At 39.9% G+C, this 19841-nt stretch overlaps 2 protein-coding genes across 5 annotated transcripts in view; both read left to right on the top strand.

Moving 5' to 3' along the window:
* Positions 1 to 5570, top strand: part of LYRM9 (LYR motif containing 9) — a 45419-nt gene extending 39849 nt beyond the window's left edge. For 3 of the 4 annotated variants that reach the window (XM_075112970.1, XM_075112971.1, XM_075112969.1), the window contains exons 3-5: positions 891 to 1031; positions 1753 to 1845; positions 3059 to 3449. In XM_075112970.1, the coding sequence (XP_074969071.1) occupies positions 906 to 1031; positions 1753 to 1845; positions 3059 to 3076 (237 nt within the window). In that variant the 5' untranslated portion in view covers positions 891 to 905 and the 3' untranslated portion in view covers positions 3077 to 3449. Of the gene's footprint in view, positions 1 to 890; positions 1032 to 1752; positions 1846 to 3058; positions 3450 to 5467 lie in introns of those variants that run through there. The other variant, XM_075112973.1, reaches the window with a different exon arrangement.
* Positions 5496 to 19841, top strand: part of NOS2 (nitric oxide synthase 2) — a 39455-nt gene continuing 25109 nt past the window's right edge. The window contains exon 1 of the mRNA XM_075112968.1: positions 5496 to 5570. The gene's annotated coding sequence lies outside the window, so the exon portion shown is untranslated. The remainder of the gene's footprint in view (positions 5571 to 19841) is intronic.

The raw sequence follows: 19841 nt of genomic DNA, 5'->3' as shown, positions 1-19841 counted from the left end.
CACCTACTTCATTATTCAGTTACTTATTATCTTTCTTCTTAAGAGTAATGATATAAAAGTGCTTTTTTCCAAATGTTAATTTACTTCTCTGCAGATGGTAACCATCTGTTAAATGACAAGTCATTTACAGTGTTTGATTAGCACTTTATATAGCTTGGATAGACTTATTGTAACAATATGTAAGTATAGTTACAGAGGTGAAACTTGTTAGTTTTGCTCTTTTCCTGTTGCTGTTATAAAAAAAAAAATTTTCAAACCTAGCAATATTTTTGCCTGTCTTCTCTTACACATGTTAATTCACAATAAAGCCTGACACTTCTAGGCCAGTTCACAAGATGTTCTTGAGAGAATGATAATATTAGGAAATATTATTAAATTCCAACACCACTTGTAGCAATTATGAGCATCCTCATTCTACAGTGTCACCATGTGGATGGACTCGTATGGATGCTCAAGGAAAGCACTGGAAGCCTGAATGAATAGAATTATGGCTTATCAAGTAGAAAACTCCCTCGGGGTTGCAGTACTGCTTTGTATACTGATAGCAGCTTATACTGTGTCTGTTTATAAGCTAGAGAAAAATTATAAACAAGAAAAAATAATATTGCAATATACCTTAATATTACCATCATAAAGTGATCAACTTGCATAAACTCCACACCTTTGTATTTTAATACCTTGATCAGCAGCAACTAACCCCCATCTGTCAATAACCTAAGAAAGTTCTGATTCATTTCATATTGTGTTTTCTTCTAAAGTTTCCTCAAGTTATGCTGCTAAACTTTAATTTGCTGCCCTGTTTTCATTGTAGTAAAATTACTTTACACTTTTATTTCTGTGTTTTTAATAATCCGTTAGGTATCTTGATTTGCGTGTGTTATTTTCAACAGCTAAAAAGCCTGATAATGGCCCCACTACCAAATGCTGAATTAGTTCAGAACTCTCTGCAGTTATATCGTTATCTGCTTCGATGCTGTAAGCAACTTCCTGAAGAGAATATTCGTCAGCACTACAGACATGCGGTCAGGCAGGTGAGAAAGATTTCTTTTCTGTTGGCGGAATTCAGTGTTGGGGGTGTTTTTGGTTTCCTCCTCCTACAGTTTGGACCAACTTTTTATAACTCCTGGCACTTAAAAAATTATTCTTCTGCAAGCTTGAAACATTAGTGCATTTGAAGGATTATACTGGGAGTATGTAAAAGTGAATTTCTTTTTGTTTGCTTTGAATCTGAAACATTCTGTTTTTGTTGGCTTTCATCTCTAATCCTTATGTTAGCTGAGAGAGTGAACAATCATTCCTTACTCGCCTAAACGCATCTTTCATGGTAAAACTTACTGGTTCCTTGTCAGTCACTTTTTAATATATATACATATGCAAACACACAGCCCCTCCAACCCCGTGGCTGGATAAATCTCATCTAATTGTTCATATAGAAGTAATTTCATGCTTTTGATAATACCTGTTGTCCTGTGTCTTTCTAGTTTTAACGCGCCAGACAATTTCAATATTGAATTGAAGTTCTCTGGGGTTTTTTGCTGATGATGTATGAAAGGGGTAAAATACTTAATATGAAATTATATTCAACAAGCCTTGTTATGGAAGTAGCACAGCCAGGTGCTACAATGTGTATTTTTACTTTTTCAGATAAACAGTTTGCATCAAAAATTAATTTTCTTTGAGGTTTAAGTTATCCTTATTTTGACAGCTGTTCTGTTAGGTTGGCTAGTCAGTGTAACACTTTGAATGTTGCAGAGTTTCAAAGTCCATGCTGATGAAGATGATCCTGAGCGAATTCGGCAGATTATTAAGAGAGCCATTGAAGATGCTGACTGGGTCATGAATAAAGTAAGTGGATCAGATTGTCTAAGTTTTACTCTCTCAGTTCAGATCAAAGAAGAAAACATCAGAAAGCAAGTTAAGAACAGCAAACTGTTGCATTGTCCTGGACTTTGAAGGGACTGGGTGAACGGGAATACCTAGCCACTAGGGATGTATGACTGATAGTTCTTGTTTAAAAATTCTTCTTTGTTGATAGAAACTTTAAGTGTATTTTGGCATTGGTTTTAAAAACCAATGATGTTTTAAGTTGGTCTCTATATAAATCTTGGTTTCCATGAAGAATTACATTAAATTTCAGCAGTGGTGGCTAGTATAACTCTATAATAGAGAAAAAAAAAACAACCTACAATGTTTTGCAAGCCTCAGTTTGTTGACATGCATCAGCTGGTTTCCTAACAGGAATGTATCCTCTCTTAGCTTATGTAAACTCCCAGAAAGATTCCCCCTGCCCCTCCCCGCCTCAGCTCTTGCCTGTGCAAATCAGGGTTAGACAACGTAGTGGCAAAATTGTGGTAATTGGTTTACTTGTGCCGTAGTTATCACCCAGCGGATGTGCCTCTTTACTATCACAGCTCTGAAAGATACCAGTCAAACTGATTTCTTAAATAAAACAGTGAAGATTGTTTACTGTTAGACAGCTAAGAGTCACCTGGACTTCCTTGGATTTAAATCATGTTGGGGAGCATGATATGTTAACATGGATTTCTGAGTGTAGTGAAACAAGTAAATTCAGCTTGCTCTAAATATCTTTGATTTAATTTACTAAATGACTGTTAAGTCCTTCTCTCTGCCAGCCCATGAAATCCAAATGAGAATTGTTACAGGAGCAAGCGCGGATTAGTCATAGATTATAAAATTATAGCAGTAGCCATATCCCAGCAGTTGCGGCCTAGTAAATAACTGTCTGTGCCTGAATCTGATTTTATTCTCCCTACAATTATAAAAGCCTCATTCTGATTCTGCTACAGAGATTGTAGTCTGCCTCACTGGAAAACTGGTAATTGAACTGTATGAGAGGAGGATCAGATTCACAGTGCCTGCCAAGAGGCATTATTTTATACTGTAGAGGGAAAGCCTATCAAACCTCAATCTAATTTAAAGGAAACAGATAACTTTATGTAGATCATGAAGAGGGTTGTAAATCCTTGTCAGTATGAACTGTTACTTTTAGTTATGTGCTCTTTCCCATAAATAATTGTTTCTTTCTTTTTCCTTTTAGTATAAAAAACAGAAGTAGAAGAGGAATGATGAAGACAAAAATGTCACTGGTAAACCTCCTTAGAGGACTTGCAGTCAAGCCCAGTACTATATTATAGTTATTGCCTGGATTTTTCTCTTAAATAATACAAATACAATAATTTGTGTCTCCTCAGGATGTCATGAAGCTAAATTAATATTTCTGAAGCTATTTGAGTCTGGAGATTAAAAGGCACAGTCTAGGTTCAATGTATTAGCTTATAGAATCACAAACTTTAGCTTAAAGCCCAAACTTGTCTAAGACTTGAGTAATACAGAGAGCTTCTCAGGAAAACTTACTGAGAATAAAAATGTAATGGAATACAACTCATTAAAAAATAATAAATAGTGGCCTGTCTGTCATTCATATCTGATGAATTACAGCGTCTCATGTGAAAACTTAATTACTATCTGAGCATAAAGGTCTATACTGGGAGCCCACAAACCTGAGAAACACTTACTGAGGGATCAGAACAAATTTCTCTTTACGAGATTGTGGACTAGATTACACTGTTAGGCGTAGATCCACTATAGCATAGCAGTGTTTGATACACTTACTGTGTAGGTTATTTGGTGGCAAGGTTCTTCCGCATAAGTAGCGTTGGGTTTAAGTTTGTATTTATGCAATGTTCCGAATTAGGGTAGTCAGTCTGTTCTGTCAGATCATCCTTTTGTCAGCACCACAGGTATGTTTTCAGAGTGAAACAGAGGTATGACCAGAGCACAGGTCTGGTTTTAATCTAGTAGGAGACACAAAAGCATAGGCTACTGAGTGGCGAACATACCCACAAGAACTTTAAGCCCATTTGAAATGTGAACCACGGTATTCTCCACTTGCCTGTCCATGCTGCGGGCGTATCGCCGTTCTACTCTGTAGGTTTGCACTTGAGCTAATGGTTGTCTTTTCTTATTTAAAGATGGGTGCCTTTCACCCTAACCTCTAAACTCCCATGAAAACGGACACCATTCGGACGGGTTTTGCAAACTGAATGGTATAATCATTGAAATGTGCTATGTTGTACAGGTATAAAGGCCTTCATAACTTAAGCCCTTTAAAAATGGGAGTCCACATCTTCTTTTTAAAAAGACTGGTTTTTCACTCCCCTAATTGATTTTCATCAGGGAAAATTCGAAGAAATACTAGCTATCTTAAAATTAATGTAGGGGCGAAAGTTTCTTTTTGAAACATGACCTTTGCTTTTTAGCTGTACTATTGTGTTTTTAACTGTAGTTGAAACTTTCTGCCTCCAGGTGGCAGTCCATGCTGCGATGTATATCCGAAGTCAAAAGATTTGGGGATTGGGTTGGTTTTTACTGTTTCCAAATTGTTGAACTTCCTCACCTGCCAAAATAGAACTCAAGTGCTAAGGCAGATGTCTTTTAGGCTCCATATTTTCTTTTTTTTTTTAATCAGCCGTGAAAGAAACAAAAAGAAAATCCTAGGTCAAAGTAGTCAGAGAATCTGACAAGTACTATAAAAGAAATAGGGGCCCCAAGCGAACATTTATACCATAAAGTATTGTATCAAAAATTTTCCTTTGTCTCTGCTAACCCTAAACCCTCCTCTTCAAGAATTCCTGCCCTCTCTTATTCTTTCCTCTACCATCACCACTACTGTTCTTCTCTCTAGTCCTACACCTTTCACATCACCTTAAACACCCTCAGCTTTTGTTCTTGTTCTACATATTCCATAACTCTGTTCTCTCATCTGATCTCTCTACCCCACTTTTTTCTGTTCCTTAAATCCTTTTCTGACAGGTGCATCAGAAGATACTCAGGTATTATGCTGGAGCTATCCTTCTGCTTAATTTCAGATAAATCATGAAGGTAAATAATTTCTCAACAAAGTAGCTGTAAGTTTTTCTTCCTCATGTGAGGAAAACCACTTGTCTTTCTATTTAGATACATATTTTTTTTAAAGTGCAACCATTCCTGTTTAAACTTTCAAAATAACTTGATCCAAGGTAGAGCATAGAAAACTCAAGCCTTGGCAGTTGACAAGGAGTATCCAGTATGAAACTGAACCCTGTAATAAAAAAAGCTCAAGTACATTTGATAGAAGATAGCTGAATGTGCAACTTTTAATCAAGAACAGCAAACAGATGACATATGCTGTACTCCAATTCTATTGCATATATTTGGTCTGTAGTATGGAGATTCACTGAGCTTTGTATTAGTGCAATAGTGAAAATGGTAAGACTCAGTAGGTTTGACAGCATCTGGAAACATAATAGTTTCCTGAACTTTAAGTGTAGTGTGCTCAATAACCCTCCATTGCTTTAATTGTCTTGCTTGATGTAGTATGAGACACAATATTTTGTTCAATTACTAAATAGGATAATTGCACATATCTAAATCATTCTTATATGCCTATTATTTAATTTATGGATAGCTCAAAAGAGGAAGCACCAAGGAGCTGGAAGGTGCAACTGTGGCATGTCTGCGGCTCCAAAAGTCTGAGGTGCCACCTGAGGTGTGGGAACGCCAGACCAAAGGTATGATAGATGCAACTGGTATGGTAAGAGCAGGATCTGTGAATTTTAGTCTTTGGGAGCTGGTAGAACATGTAGTTCTTAATAGGGTGCAGAGGGGGAACACCATTGCAGACAGGAAACACCATGAGTAAATATTTTGAGTAATGATTCAGTTGTAGGACATGATGACGTGTCAGAGATTTTTTTCATACAAGCATAATCTGGTTTTCAAAATGACAAACACTTTAATAGAATGGAAATATAATGTAAAGATAACTTTATTCTGTTATGGAATGAGTAATTTTCATGGTGGTAGGGAGACACGATGCCAAGAACTATTTACTTCCTTGTAATAGTGAAAGTAACCCAAATGTCTTAAGTCAGCTCTAATGACTCGCCTGAACTGTTATTCTGCTGCACAGCTGAGGCTTATCTTTTCCAGACACTATACAAATTCTGTTCAGCACCATAATTTGACATCAAAGATGTTATATTAGCCTAGATATAGATAAGAACCTGAACTCTGAAAAGGGATTTAGGCAGAGCTTCAATACTTTTGACCAAAATTATTATCCAGAAAACGTCTACTCAGCTGTCTAATCCTGGAGTTGCCCTAATTTGTCACTCACTAAACTGTTTGACTTGAGAGTTTATATGGTAAATTCAGTTTTCTTCAGTGTCCCAGCTTTGCTGAGACTGAAGAACCGTTCTCTGTTCCACCAATGTCTTCATTTGGTGTTAACACCACTGTGCTAATGATTAGCTGCCAATGGCCTGAACAGGGCCCACTGTGGGAAAGGCTTACACAGTTGCAGGCATAACTTTATTCCTGCTGCTCACAGGTGAACACTTGGTCAGTCTCCTTCATGGTTCTCTGGCAGTTGCAAAGAAAATATCAACACCAAATAGATTGGTGCATCTTTGTTTCTATGTTCAGTCATCCAGAATCTCTGAAAATAAATATATTGGGTGCAAATTAAGTCATAGGATATAAAAGACTGTATACTGTAACTACTATTGCAGTGTTTAAAAGAAAATTTCACACAGTTCATTAAACTGTTGATGCTACAAAGGATAACATCAGTAAAAAGGGACAAGCCCATTCTATTCATAGGGTTTAGTTTCTTTTTGCTGAAATGAGAAACTCACTTTTGTAATTGTATGTCATGCCAGTTCTGGTAAGTAATGGCCTGTGGATACATGTACCGAATAACTGAATGATAAAGGACCCATCAGAAGGTCATGTCAAAGCCCCAGTTTTTGCTGACCCCACTGATAAGCACTCCCATAGCAGGCATTCAGTTACCAGCATCACTTCCCATGTGGAATATTATGACCTGGCCATTCATTAGCCTGAGGGTTTTCTTTGTGTTTACACAAGTGCAGTAACTACATTATGGAAACAACAGTTTTGCAGCTGGTTTACTGTAAGACCTTGGGTCAATAACTTCTAAGAACCCTACAATTAAAGGGGAATTAACAGTTCAAAGGTTGTGTACAGACAGCTCTGTCAGTTAAGCTAGAGAGGTTTTCACAGGAGGCTTGTTGTGCAAGACAAACATTAGAACAAGGAAAAGACAGTTGGGAGATTTGTTTAATAGATGGATCATGCTTTTAATTTTTGAAGTATTGAGAAACAGATTTTTTTAGATCACCTTATAGCTAAGAAAATGAGAAAAGTCTTAGTCATAAGTCTATAACCTGGAGGTAATCAACATTCAGTCTAAGGACAGAACCATATTTGATTAGGAAACTGAAGCTGTAATTGTGTGGAAATAATCTGTACAAATATGGAAGTGACATGACTGGAAGAATCATAGAATCATTAAGGTTGGAAAAGACCTCTAAGATCATCAAGTCCAACCATCAACCCAACACACCCAGGCCTCCTAAACCATGTCCTGAAGTGCCACATCTACATGTTTTTTGAATACCCCCAGGAGTGGTGACTCTACCACTTCTGGGCAGCCTGTTCCAATGTCTGACCACTCTTGCAGTAAAGGCATTTTTCCTAAAATCCAATCTAAACCTCCGTTGTTGCAACTTGAGGCCATTTCCTCTTGTCCTATCACTAGTTGCGTGGGAGAAGAGACCAACACTCACCTCACTACAACCATCCTTTCAGGTAGTTGTAGAGAGTGATAATGTCTCCCCTCAGCCTTCTCTTTCCAGGCTAAACAACCCCAGTTCCTTCAGCCACTCCTCATCAGACGAGTGCCCTATACACTTCCCCAGCTTCGTTGCCCTTCTCTGGACACGCTCCAGCACCTCAATGTCATTCTTGTCCTGAGGGGCCCAAAACTGAACGCAGGATTGGAGGTGCGGCCTCACCAGTGCTGAGCACAGGGGCCCCATCCCTGCCCTGCTCCTGCTGGCCACACTATTGCTGATACAAGCCCAGGTGCTTGGGCCACCTGGGCACGCTGCTGGCTCATGGTCAGCCGGCTGTCAGCCAGCACCCCCAGGGCCTTCACTGCCGGGCACTTTCCAGCACTCTTCCCCAAGCCTGTGGCGTTGCCTGGGGTTGTTGTGACCCAAGTGCAGGACCCGACACTTGGCTTTGTTGAACCTCATACAGTTGACGCTGGCCCATGGATCCAGCCTGTCCAGATCCCTCTGCAAAGCTTTCCTACCCTCAAGCAGATCGACACTCCTGGCCAACCTGGTGTCATCTGCAAACTTACTAAGGGTGCACTTAATCCCCTTGTCCAGATACTTGAGAAATATATTAAACAGAACCGGCCCCAACACTGAGCGCTGGGGAACACCGCTTGTGACCAGCCTCCAACGGGATTTAGCTCTGTTCACCACAACTCTCTGGGCCCGGCCATCCAACCAGTTTTTTTACCCAGCAAAGAGTACACCCGTCCAAGCCACGAGCAGCCAGTTTATCTAGGAGGATGCTGTGGGACAGAGTGTCAAAGGCTTTCCTAACGTCCAGGTAGACAACATCCACCGCCTTTCCCTCATCCACTAAGCAGGTCACCTGGTCATAGGAGAAGATCAAGTTAGTCAAGGAGGACCTGCCTCTCATGAATCCATGCTGGCTGGGCCTCGTTGTCTCATTTTACTGTACATGCCACATGATGGCACTCAAGACGATCCACTCCACAATCTTCCCTGGCACCGAGGTCAGGCCGATAGGGCTGTAGTTCCCCAGATCCTCCTTCTGGCCCTTCTTGTGTCATGGGTGTCACATTTACTAATGTCTGGTTGTCTGGGATCTCCCCAGTTACCCAGGACAGCTGATAAATGGTGGGGAGTGAGTGGCTTGGTGAGCACTTCTGCCAGCTCCCTCAGTACCCTTGGGTGACTCCCATCCAGCCCCACAGACTTGGGAATGTCCAGGTGGCGCAGCAGGTCATAAACTGCTTCCTCCTGGATTACAGGGGGTTGATTCTGCAGTCATCCCTGTCTTCCGGCTCAGGGGGCTGAATACCCTGGGAATAACTGGTCTGCCTATTATAGACTGAAGCAAAGAAGGCATTAAGTACCTTAGCCTTCTCATCCTTAGTGGCAATGTTCCTCTCTGCGTCCAATAGAGAGAGGCTGGAGATTCTCCTTGGTTCTCTTTTTGTTGTTAATGTATTTGTAAAAACATTTTTTATCCCTTACAGCAGGGGCTGAGTTCTAACTGGTCTTTTGTCTTTCTAATTTTCTCTCTGCATGACCTAATGAGATCCCAGTATTCTTCTGGGGTTGCCTACCCCTTCCAAAAGTGGTAAACTGTCCTTTTTTTCCTGAGTCCCAGCAAAGTCTCCCTGTTCAGCCAGGCTGGTCGTCTTCCCTACACGTTTGTCTTATGGCACATGGCAACAGCCTACTCGTGTGCCTTTGAGACTTCCTTCTTGAAGAAAGCCCAGCCTCCTGGACCCCGTGGCCCTCCAGAACTGCCTCCTGCGGGAATTTCCCAACTAGTGCCCTGAACAGGCCAAAGTCTGTCCTCCAAAGTCCATGGTAGTGGTGGCAACTTACTGGTGGGTTAGTTGATGTGTTTAATTCAGTGTATAGGTTCTTGCGCTTAAGCTTACAGGCAAATGTTAAAGGGTCTACTTTTTTTATTATCAGCCTTGGAACCTCATGTAGAAGCTTTCTGTGTAGTGAAAATATTTCCTTTTTTTTTAAATTTGTTGATATCAGGTTTTGGTATAGAAAATACTGTAAATTTGTGGTTTATCTAAAAAATAGGATAGTATTGTGCAGTTCACATGGTTAAAAAGATGTATATATTTCTGATCACATTCTTATGTCAGAGGTGTTAGTGATTTCAATTCACTCTTGGCACTGCAAGTCATTTGAGCCCTGTGGGTACTGACTGGAATACTTCCATCTCAAGTCAGGCTTTGTTTAGCACCATTTGTCAGTAACTAAATATTCTTTAAATAATTCTTTAGCTTTAGTACTTTGTAAACTCTTTTTCACTTGGTTTGTTATGTCACAGGCAGTGCTTTTTGTTTAGAGACACATGAGCTTAAGAATTTGACGGTAAACAAAACATCTCTTCTGTGGTGTTTGGCTCATTCTCAAATGTCATAAGGAAGTGATTTTTACTGTGGTACTATAAAGACACAAGTATACACACTATTTCTGAGAAAAACAAATAAATTTCACTGTGGTCTGTTGTTAAGCAGAACAGTTTCTTATCTGTGAATAGCTTTTAACCTTTTAACTTGGCATTATAAACTGTGCCTTCATATAAAGCTCTGATAAGATGCAAACCAAACAGGCAGTGCAGTAGCTGCGAGTCTTAGACATTCAATATCATAATATTAATTCATTATGAGAGTCCTTGATCTTAAACTGTAAGAACAAATCTTTAGAGCTTTATGCTGTAGTGTCCCTCAGTGTCATCCAAAATAGCGCGTGTGTGTTTGAAATGCGTGAGTAGTCCCTTTATCAAGAACCGTGTTCTAAAGTCAGTCAGTAACACATGGAAATGGCTTGATGCTGTACTAACTCTGCCCACTTGGTCAGTTGCTTTACTGCAGACTTTCCTACTGTTCAGTGGCAGTGTATTTCTTCTTGAGCACAAGCCAGCTGGCATCTTTCAACTTTTGTATTATTTGATTAATTTATCTTATGCTTCTGTCAAGCTGGGTTTTATGAAATAGTGTTAACTGAAGCGTACGCTAGTCATCAAGTACTCCTTTCAGCTTGTGATTAATCAGGGCAGACACATTAACTTTAAAAAAAATAAAAACCTGTTCTTTGAAGATTATTTTCTGTTTTCCTCATAATTGTGTTTGATATTTAAAATAGTTTTTAAAAGTTTAGAAGCAGACAGAGGCATCTGTCACTTCTAGCCAAGAGCTTTATGATGCTTGTATTTATCATTGGTCAGAGAGGTCCTTGACATTGCACACTTAAGGTAGTGATCCTGCACACTTAATTAAGCTAATAGGTTATGAAAAGGACACTCTGGAACTGCTGTTTATTGTCCATTCCTAAGAATTGAGGGGCCTAAGAAGTTAACTTCCCTATGCTGTAGCTATCAACCTGGGTACCTTTTCTCCCAGAAGAATATACCTTCATATTCTGCATTAATCAATTTGAAAAGGATTAACTTGATTTATTTTTTAATCAGTAACGTCTGAGACAGCTTTGTTTGGGTGCTTCACTATCTCATATAAAATATTCTCTTTCATCTGCCACCCCACAGTATTTAGATTGAACCGCCTTGTTACCTGTGTGCTTCCTTCTGCTGGGATGCAGCTTCATCTGTTTAAAAACAAGTACACTTTCTGTCCTGTTATTGTTGCAGCTTATTTTTTGCACAGTCTTTAGTATCAGTCTTGGAATAAGTTTAAAAATTTTAATTTTTAAAATTTCCTGCTGTTCTACAGAATGGATTTTAAAAGATAGAAAATGACAATAAATTCTTGGAACTGATTAGGTTGGCTCAGGTTCTGTATTGGGTAGCGTAACACAAGATCTGGAGTTTTATTAGTCTCACTTTCATTTTCTCAGTATTTCATCCACAGAAAATCAGCTGTATCTCAGATGGTGTGAACAAGGAACAAGGAAAAGAGCGTGTTTCAAAACAAATGTCAAACAGAAATTAGCAGTCTGGAAAATATTGCATCACGGTGAGGGACACAGGCAAAGGCTGTATTTGCTGGAGACACCTCCCTGATACTCACCAATCTGAGGACTGGTGGTTTTTTTATGCATAAAAAGTGTTGTGTTTTTTTCCACAATTGTGCAACTGCAAGGGCTGCTTTCTCTTTTATTTTCTGTTTATCCTCTTTGTTTTAGAGGTCACAAAATGGTATGTTTAAATGTAGTTTGTAGTACAGAATGCAGACATCTGTGGAGTCTTGGAGACTTCTCTTCCCGAAGAGCTCTGTAGAGTTTGTTCTCTCTTAACTGGAAGTATCTCACAGAGTAGGTTGCAGCTTTATGGCCAAGATTTTAAAAAGTAATTCTCAGATTGCTTTTTAGGTGCTTAACTTGGGAGACCTTAAAAATTATACTTGGTGATAATCTTACATATTTTATTGTGTTGCCATATAACATCAGGAAAATAAGGTCATTTCTCTGGACTGCTATTTCATATTCCATCTTGTCTGTTTAGATTACATGGAAGGGCTTGTGGTTCACTATGTATGTAGTGATGCATACTTGTAATGCAATTAAGAGTTGGGTTGTCATGGGCAAGACAAGAGTAAACAGCTTATAGTGGATCTCAATACCGGGGTGTGTTTTAGGAATCAATGAGAGCTCTTAACGCACCTGATTATTTCGCATACTCATTTGCTCCCACTCCGTGTTGTATTTACCATCTTCCTTTAGCCTGATGATTTTAGTGCACAGAACACCTCTCTGACTGGTTGGGACTCTCTGGGCGAGTAGCAGTAGAATGGTTATTCCCCTACTAGCATGGCTCTGAATCAGGAGGGTGCTAAAATGGTAATGATCATTTTAGAATTATTTCAGAAGCATAGTTTAAAAATAGAGATCTCCAAATTCTGCTCCCAGCTGACATAATACAGCCTGTAGGATTTTACAGTTACACTATACCAAGTCTGGTAATTTCTAATTGATTAAATGCAGTGAAAAGGCATCCAGTGTGTATTATGAAACTTAAGAGATGGAGAGTCATTCTACCCAGTCAAGTAATTTTTAACTGAGGATTTATATTCTATGACTGGGAAGTCATTTCAGGATGCCAGCGATCTGTCTTTCATATATGCAGATTTACTCTTCCATTGCAAAGAGAGGGAGTTTCAAAGGCAAAAACATGGGAGGAAATCAGGATCAGAGATGTTACGTTGGATGAGGATTTTGGTGCTTCTGTATGGGAAATACAGGAAATACTCCTCCCTGAAGGCCCTACTAGGATGATGAACAACGTGTTCTTTTGGAGAATTCTCAAATTGTAATGAAGTTTTAGAAGGTGGTACGTGAGAAGAGAGAAGGAAATAACTGGGCTTTGGCTTTTGCTGGTCAGAGAGCTATCTTGAGCTGCCTTAACCTTTCAGTCAGTGTTGTAAAGTCACAGAAAATTCCCCTTTGCACTCCCTTCTGCCAGGTCTCAGATGACTAAGCCAAAACTAGTCATCATAAAAACAGAATGAGGCAAGAAAATGCTTTTGACCAAAAGTCTTACTATTTCTGTCACTTAATGGTGAAGCACGCAGTCTACATCAGCTCCTTTTGCTTTGATGGCTGTGGTCCAAATACCCCTTTACTACAATAGTTAGATGAACCGTTCAGGCTGTGCAAAGTGATTATTTTGCATCTTATCCTATCAAGAATAGAGACAAAAATTGTCATGGATAATAATAGCACCAGCTAACTAATCTGTAACAATCCTTTAATGTTTGTACTAGGACTGCTTAATATACCTTAAAATTACTTAAGCCATTTTATAAAGCCATTCATCACTTTCTAGAATCTGACCTTACTATATATCAACGCATGTTCTTCCCTATCCCTATTTTTTATCTTTAATACGTGACTTTTCAAACTCCCAAGTGATGTTCCCCCTTCCAAAAGCAGCTTCAAAGGCTATCCTCTCTGTCACTGTGGTCGAGTGTTGTGTAAACAAGCGGTGTTTGCTTGCCAAAAGGAAAACAAGCTAAATAGTATGGCCCTAGCCTGGAATTCCTATAGAAAGAGAGGGAGGTATGAAAAGCAACAGCATTAGAATATCTGCATCTTTGTTGTGGTTTAACTCGGTAGGCATCTAAACACTACAGTGTCATTTACTTGCTCCCTCTTCCCAATGGGATGTGGGGGGAGAATCAGGGAGGAGAAAAGTCAAACACACAGCTTGCGATAAAGACAGTTTATTGTCCCTTCCTTTTCCGTCCCAGTAATAATGGTGATAAAAGAATATACAATATATGTGATGCACAGTGCAATTGCTTGCCACCCATTGAACAATGCCCAGCCAGTGCCAGAGCAATGATGGCCACCTGCCAGCCAACTCTTTCCAGCTTTATACACTGAGCATGATGTCCATGGTATGGAATATCCCTTTGGCCAGTTTGGGCCAGCTGTCATGGCTGTACCCCCTCCCAGCTTCTTCTCAGTAGGGTATGAGAAGCTGAAAAGTCCTTCATTAGTGTAAGCACTGCTTAGCAAGAACTAAAACATCAGTGTGTTATCAACATTATTCTAATACTAAATGCAAAACAGAGCACTGTACCAGCTGCTAGAAGAATATTATCCCAGCTGAAACCAGGACAATCTCTTTCTGCTAGAATATTGTGTCCAGTTTGGGACTCTAATACAAGAAGAGCAAGTTCAGTGGAGGGCCACCAAGATGATCGGTGCTGGGGTGCATATCTCATGAGAGCCTGAATGAGCAGGTATTGTTCAGCCTGGAGAAAGACCCAGGCGACCTAATCACAGCCTTCCAGTGACTTTAAGGAGGTCACTAAGGAGATGGAGCCTTGCTCTTTGCAGTGGTGCATGGTGGGAAGATCACGGAATCCCAGGTGGGAAGGGACCTCAGGGATCATCTAGTCCAACCTTTCTAGGAAGAGCCCAGCCTAGACAAGACGGCCCAGCGCCCTGTCCAGACGACTCTTGAAAGTGTCCAATGTGGCAGAGTCAACCACTTCCCTGGGGAGATTATTCCAATGGTGACTGTCCTCACTGTGAAAAATTTCCCTCTCGTGTCCAATCAGATTCTCCCCAAGAGAAACTTGTGTCCATTCCACCTTGTCCTCTCCATGGGACCCCTTGTAAAAAGGGAGTCTCCATCTTCTTTGTAGCTACCCCTTAAGTACTGGTACATGGTGATGAGATCCCCTCTAAGCCTCCTTTTCTCAAGGCTGAATGAGCCTATCCTCGTCTGGCAGCTTCCCAGTCCTTTGATCATTCTTGGTGGCCCTTCTCTGGACCCCTTCCAGCCTGTCCACATGCTTTTTGTATAGCGGGGACCAGAACTGTACACAGTGCTTCCAGGTGTGGCCTGACAAGCGCTGAGTAGAGCGGGATAATAACTCTCTGCTGGTGATGCCCTTTTTGATGCAACCCAGCATCCTGTTGGCCACAGCAGCACACTGTTCGCTCATGTTGAGCTTTCTGTCCACCAGGCCCCCCAGGTCCCTTTCCACAGAGCTGCTCTCCAGCCAGGTGGATCCCTGTCTGTGCTGCTCTCCCAGATTATGTTTTCCCAGGTGCAAGACCTTACACTTGTCCTTGTTGAACTTCGTAAGGTTCTTGCTGGCCTGCTCTTCCAGCCTATCCAGATCTCCCTGCAGAGCAGCTCTCCCTTCCGGAGTGTCTTACTTCCCCACTCAACTTGGTGTCATCTGCAAAGTTCATCAGGCTACACTTGATCCCATTATCCAGATCACTTATGAAGATGTTGAATAACATTGGGCCCAATATTGATCCCTGGGGGACCCCACTAGTGATGGGTTGCCAGTTTGGAAAAGGAGCTATTTACCACCACCCTTTGGGTGCAGCCTGTCAGCCAGTTCTCCACCCACTGCACAGACCACTTGTCTAGGCCATAACGCATTCGTTTCTCTGGGAGGAGACCATGGGGAACTGTATCAAAAGCCTTGGAGAAGTCCAGGTAGACAATGTCCACTGCCAGCCCGTGGTCAAACAGGCAATTCACTTTGTAGAAGGTGACCAGGTTTGTCAAGCACAATCTGCCCTTAGTGAAGCCAGATGAGCAGCAATGGGCAGTGTACCATATTTCAACAGCTGTCTGAAGTTCACCTACATGTTGGTTTTGCTTGCTAGAGAGTTCCATGGTAGACTCTCAAAAAAAGACATTTTAAAAACACTTCTGGATAGATTTAAGTCTGTCAAACCAGGGTGACCGAAGAAATATGCACGGTTACAAAAAGGAGTGCTTTGCATTACATATGCAGTCTGTGAGGATGGATTGTTGGCTACTAAAAACTGAGGCTGGTCAGGGCTGATCTTAGATGTCTATTTCCAGATCTGTTATTTTCAAAAATATTTCTTTATTAGAGAAGGCATAAGCCTTGTGGGCTTATTGGTAGTGCAAAACCACAGTCAGTGTGGGTGCAAAAGGTTTATTAGTAACGGGGTCAGCAGAATGAGATTTAGCATCTCTAGATGTGGGAAATGTTCCTGTGGCTGTTCTCTTCCTGATCTACCGATGCATTTAATCCCTTTTCTTATCAAATAGATAAGCGTGCTGGGACAGTATTGACATAGAAATATTAGACAGTTCTTGAGAAAAGTTCCGTGCTGGTTGTTTAAAAGAAAACAATTAGGGAGAGAAAAATTCCAGAGATTTGGGTAGAAGTATGACTTGATAGAAACAAAGACATGGTAAATACATAGATCAGGTAGCTTGAAAGAGTTTCTTTTTATTTGATGTGGACTGTTTAGTAATTCTAAGCTTTTTTGAGTAAATTACCAAGATGCCCAATGATTCTTTCTCAAAGTGCCAGCAGTTGCAGCTGCTGCAGATGTAGAGTTCAGCGGGAGGGTGTTTCCTGTTTTGATAATGGGTTAGTCGTGTCTTGTGGATTCTTCAGCTAACTAGCATCATGGATCTTTCTATGGAAGGAAAATGCCTCACAACTGCCTCGTAAGGAAAGCATGTTTAGCGGCATAAATAAGGAAGCAGCGCACTTTCAGGAGACAAAATTACTTAAGAGTATGCTCTTATTTTCTCCTGATTTTGTCCCCTTCAAATTCAGCTGCATGATTGTCCCTCAGCAAGGAAATACAGAACTGGATGATGATCCACACTTCTCTGAGTATCACAATTGGTCCATGTTCTTCAGAGCCAGAATTTTCAGACTGGGGTGCAGTACTACAGCGAATGCAAACACTTCCTTTGGGAATGTAATTTAACCAATGTCTAAATTTGTACCTAAGTCAGATTTCCATTGATCCAAGTCAAAGAAACAATGGTCCATGTCTTTTCAAAATGTGCACAGCAGCACACAGTATTAATGTGCTAGTCAGGAAGGCACTAGTATATAGAGATAAGTAGGGTGAGAGAGATTGAGAAAAAATGAGAATTGGAGTCTGTGGGTGCAGTATAGGAGAACAAGGAAAAATTTACAGTTGTGCACATCAGAGGTTTCGTGGGAAAGGCTGACAGAAGGATTAGTGATGCTTTAGCAGAGAAAACATGCTTTCCAGTTGGTTAGAGCTCCAGGGGTAAAGATCTCAGCACAGTTCCCAAAGGAAAGAGAAAAAGAAATCGCTATGAACGTTGTCATTGCCTACACTCACAGTGATTCAGGAGTAACTGAGGGAATGATAATGAAAAGATTATGCTGTGAGGAAAAAAAAGAGGACTTGAAAATATGTTTTCTGATTATTTCCTGATACAGGTAAGATCATTCATAGTTTTCAAATTATTTAACTTCCTACTTTCTTAGTCCAGGATGGAGCACAGTTGCTTCTGTTTCCACCTGAGGTTATTCTGAGTGTATATTACCTGTTTTAGTATTAAGCAAAAATGTCATTTTCCTTATTTTAACATTATGTCTATGTGCTTCCAAAACATAACATGGCAGAAACAGACTGCATTACGTGCAAACTTCAGGCTCTGGGGATTTTGGTGGACTTCCCAATAGACTTAATAATAACCTTTTTCAGAGCTCATTAAACTCTGAAGAAAGAGTCTGTTCATATATCATGCAAAGTGTAATTTGTAATTACGCTAAGTCTAATGTAAACATGTGATATCAGTCATTTAGGAGAAAATTATGTAAAAGGTAAGAAACAAAAAACCCCACATTTCAGAAATCAGTGATGGAACACTGGATTAACAGCCCTCATCATTGCCCAGGCTGACCTTAAACATTTATTTGGTGTGAACTGCAGGTAAGTTTTCAAGTCCTGTTAAACCAAAGAACATCATCCAGCTTCCATGATAAGAGACTCATAACCCTATTCAAGGATTTTATAGAGTGGCTAAATCAACCTCAATCATTCTCTATTTAACTTCAGTTTTTGGAGCAGTTTATATGGAAGTATATTGTTTTAATGGTATTTCTAGCGTATTCCCATGAGAAATAATACAATTGGCTGTATGTTCCTTCATGTTGTGGTTAATGACTGTGCTGTCGGATCAAAATTTTATATACTTTTGAGCAATATTTTAATATCTTCAGATGAAAAACAGCACAGAAATACAGAATGCAGTTATACCATGTAAAAATAGTCCTCGTGATTCCTTAGGTTGAATTTTAGCTTCTGTTCCCCTTTGTTTTAGGGTATTTTTATCTTTCAGAACCTAAGTTACTTTTATACTTCAATATTCTGTTCTTTGTTTCAGCCCATAAATTTATGGATTGTATTTTGAAAACCATATTTAAATCTCTTGTATTATCTGATCTTGATTAGAAATTCTGAATCATACTGACATCAGCCAGTGCTCTGTTGCTTAAATTGGAGGTTCTTCCTCAGACCATGCTTTCACTAAATAAGAACACATTTGCAATTCTGTAGTTCACTGTTATTTCTCAAGCAAAAAAATCTTGCACATAGTACTTTTAATGTCATCTTTCTTTACATTCAACTGCGACAAGCGTGTATTGCAGGACCAGAGGTAACAAACACTTTTCTATACATTTTCCTATGCACATGACAGCTCTTCCTTATGCTCGAGACAGTGACATTTTCAACAGGCAAAATATAACAATGTTATTGCAAGGAGTGTAGGGCATGCAGCCCAGCAGGCAGCCACACACAGGTTTTTATGCCCAGTTAACTGCCAGCTGCCGTTTTACTTTTTTGCTTTAATCTACTAGTAGCTAGCCTTTACTGCTGCAGCTGCGGCTGGAGATCCCACGAGTCAGTCAGTATGTTTCAGAAGTCACTTCTGCTTGAGACAACAGGCATCAAGGCCTAACGAAATCTGGTTATTTTTCGTCTGCTTTGTCCCTCCTTCACTTCCTTGTCGATGTTTGAAATATGCACACATAGCAATTTTGAAAAGGGTGGCTAATAGGGAGTTTTGTTATTACTGTATTTCTGAGTTTGGCCTGACTTGCAACTAGCAGACAGGAAGGAACGGATTTACTGACAGTTACAGCTTTCATTTTTGCTCTTGGATGTTCACATACTGAAATTTTCCATTCTGCCCTGTCATCATTTGACGTGCAATCTTGCACTGCCTAGATCAGGAGGTGGCAAATGAAATATTACACTCTTTACCCTAAACCAATGCTTTTAATATACCTTAAATCTGCAGAAACTAAAAAGAAGTCCAGACAGTAGATTTGGGATCCTACTTGTATTTGCGTATTTTGAAGTGCCTAGACCTGAGTGTTTTATTTTGCTTTTGATAGAAGGTTGTTATCCCCCCTTTATAAAGAACATTTCAAATGAATGAAGAAGCCAGTGAAGAAAATGCTACAGTTAATGGTAAATATGTTAAAATACTTAAAGGTACAGAAAGCAATCAAAACGCTAAACCAATGAAACTGTTTTGCCATTTTGCAAAGTTGGAGGGAATATTCAAACCAAACAAATTTTCTTTGGGAAATGAAAAACCAAACCAGTGTAAAAGACGACGATTAACAGTAGTAAATATGAGGAGGTATTTGGGGAACACCTTTTATAACAGTAGTTACTGGTGTTACTAATTGTATCTTTGTCAGAAACTACTAGAAGCTTCTAATAAAAACACTGAATTTACTGAGGTTCCAGAGCATAAAGGCAGGAAGAACTGGTGAGAAGCTCTATTGTTTCATTGCATAAATCCTCATTTTATGACACAGCACCTGGGGGTTGGCTTCCATGGACCAACTTTTTTTTGTGTTGAGTGGAATGTCATAAGGAAAGTGTCCTTAGAATTACGTCTACTTTTTTTTTCACCCTCTAGAT

This window comes from Phalacrocorax aristotelis, chromosome 18 (genome assembly GCF_949628215.1).
Source record: "Phalacrocorax aristotelis chromosome 18, bGulAri2.1, whole genome shotgun sequence".
Taxonomy (NCBI): Eukaryota; Metazoa; Chordata; class Aves; order Suliformes; family Phalacrocoracidae; genus Phalacrocorax; species Phalacrocorax aristotelis.
The sequence above is the reverse complement of the archived record's forward strand: the minus strand, read 5'-3'. Positions and strand labels throughout refer to the sequence as shown.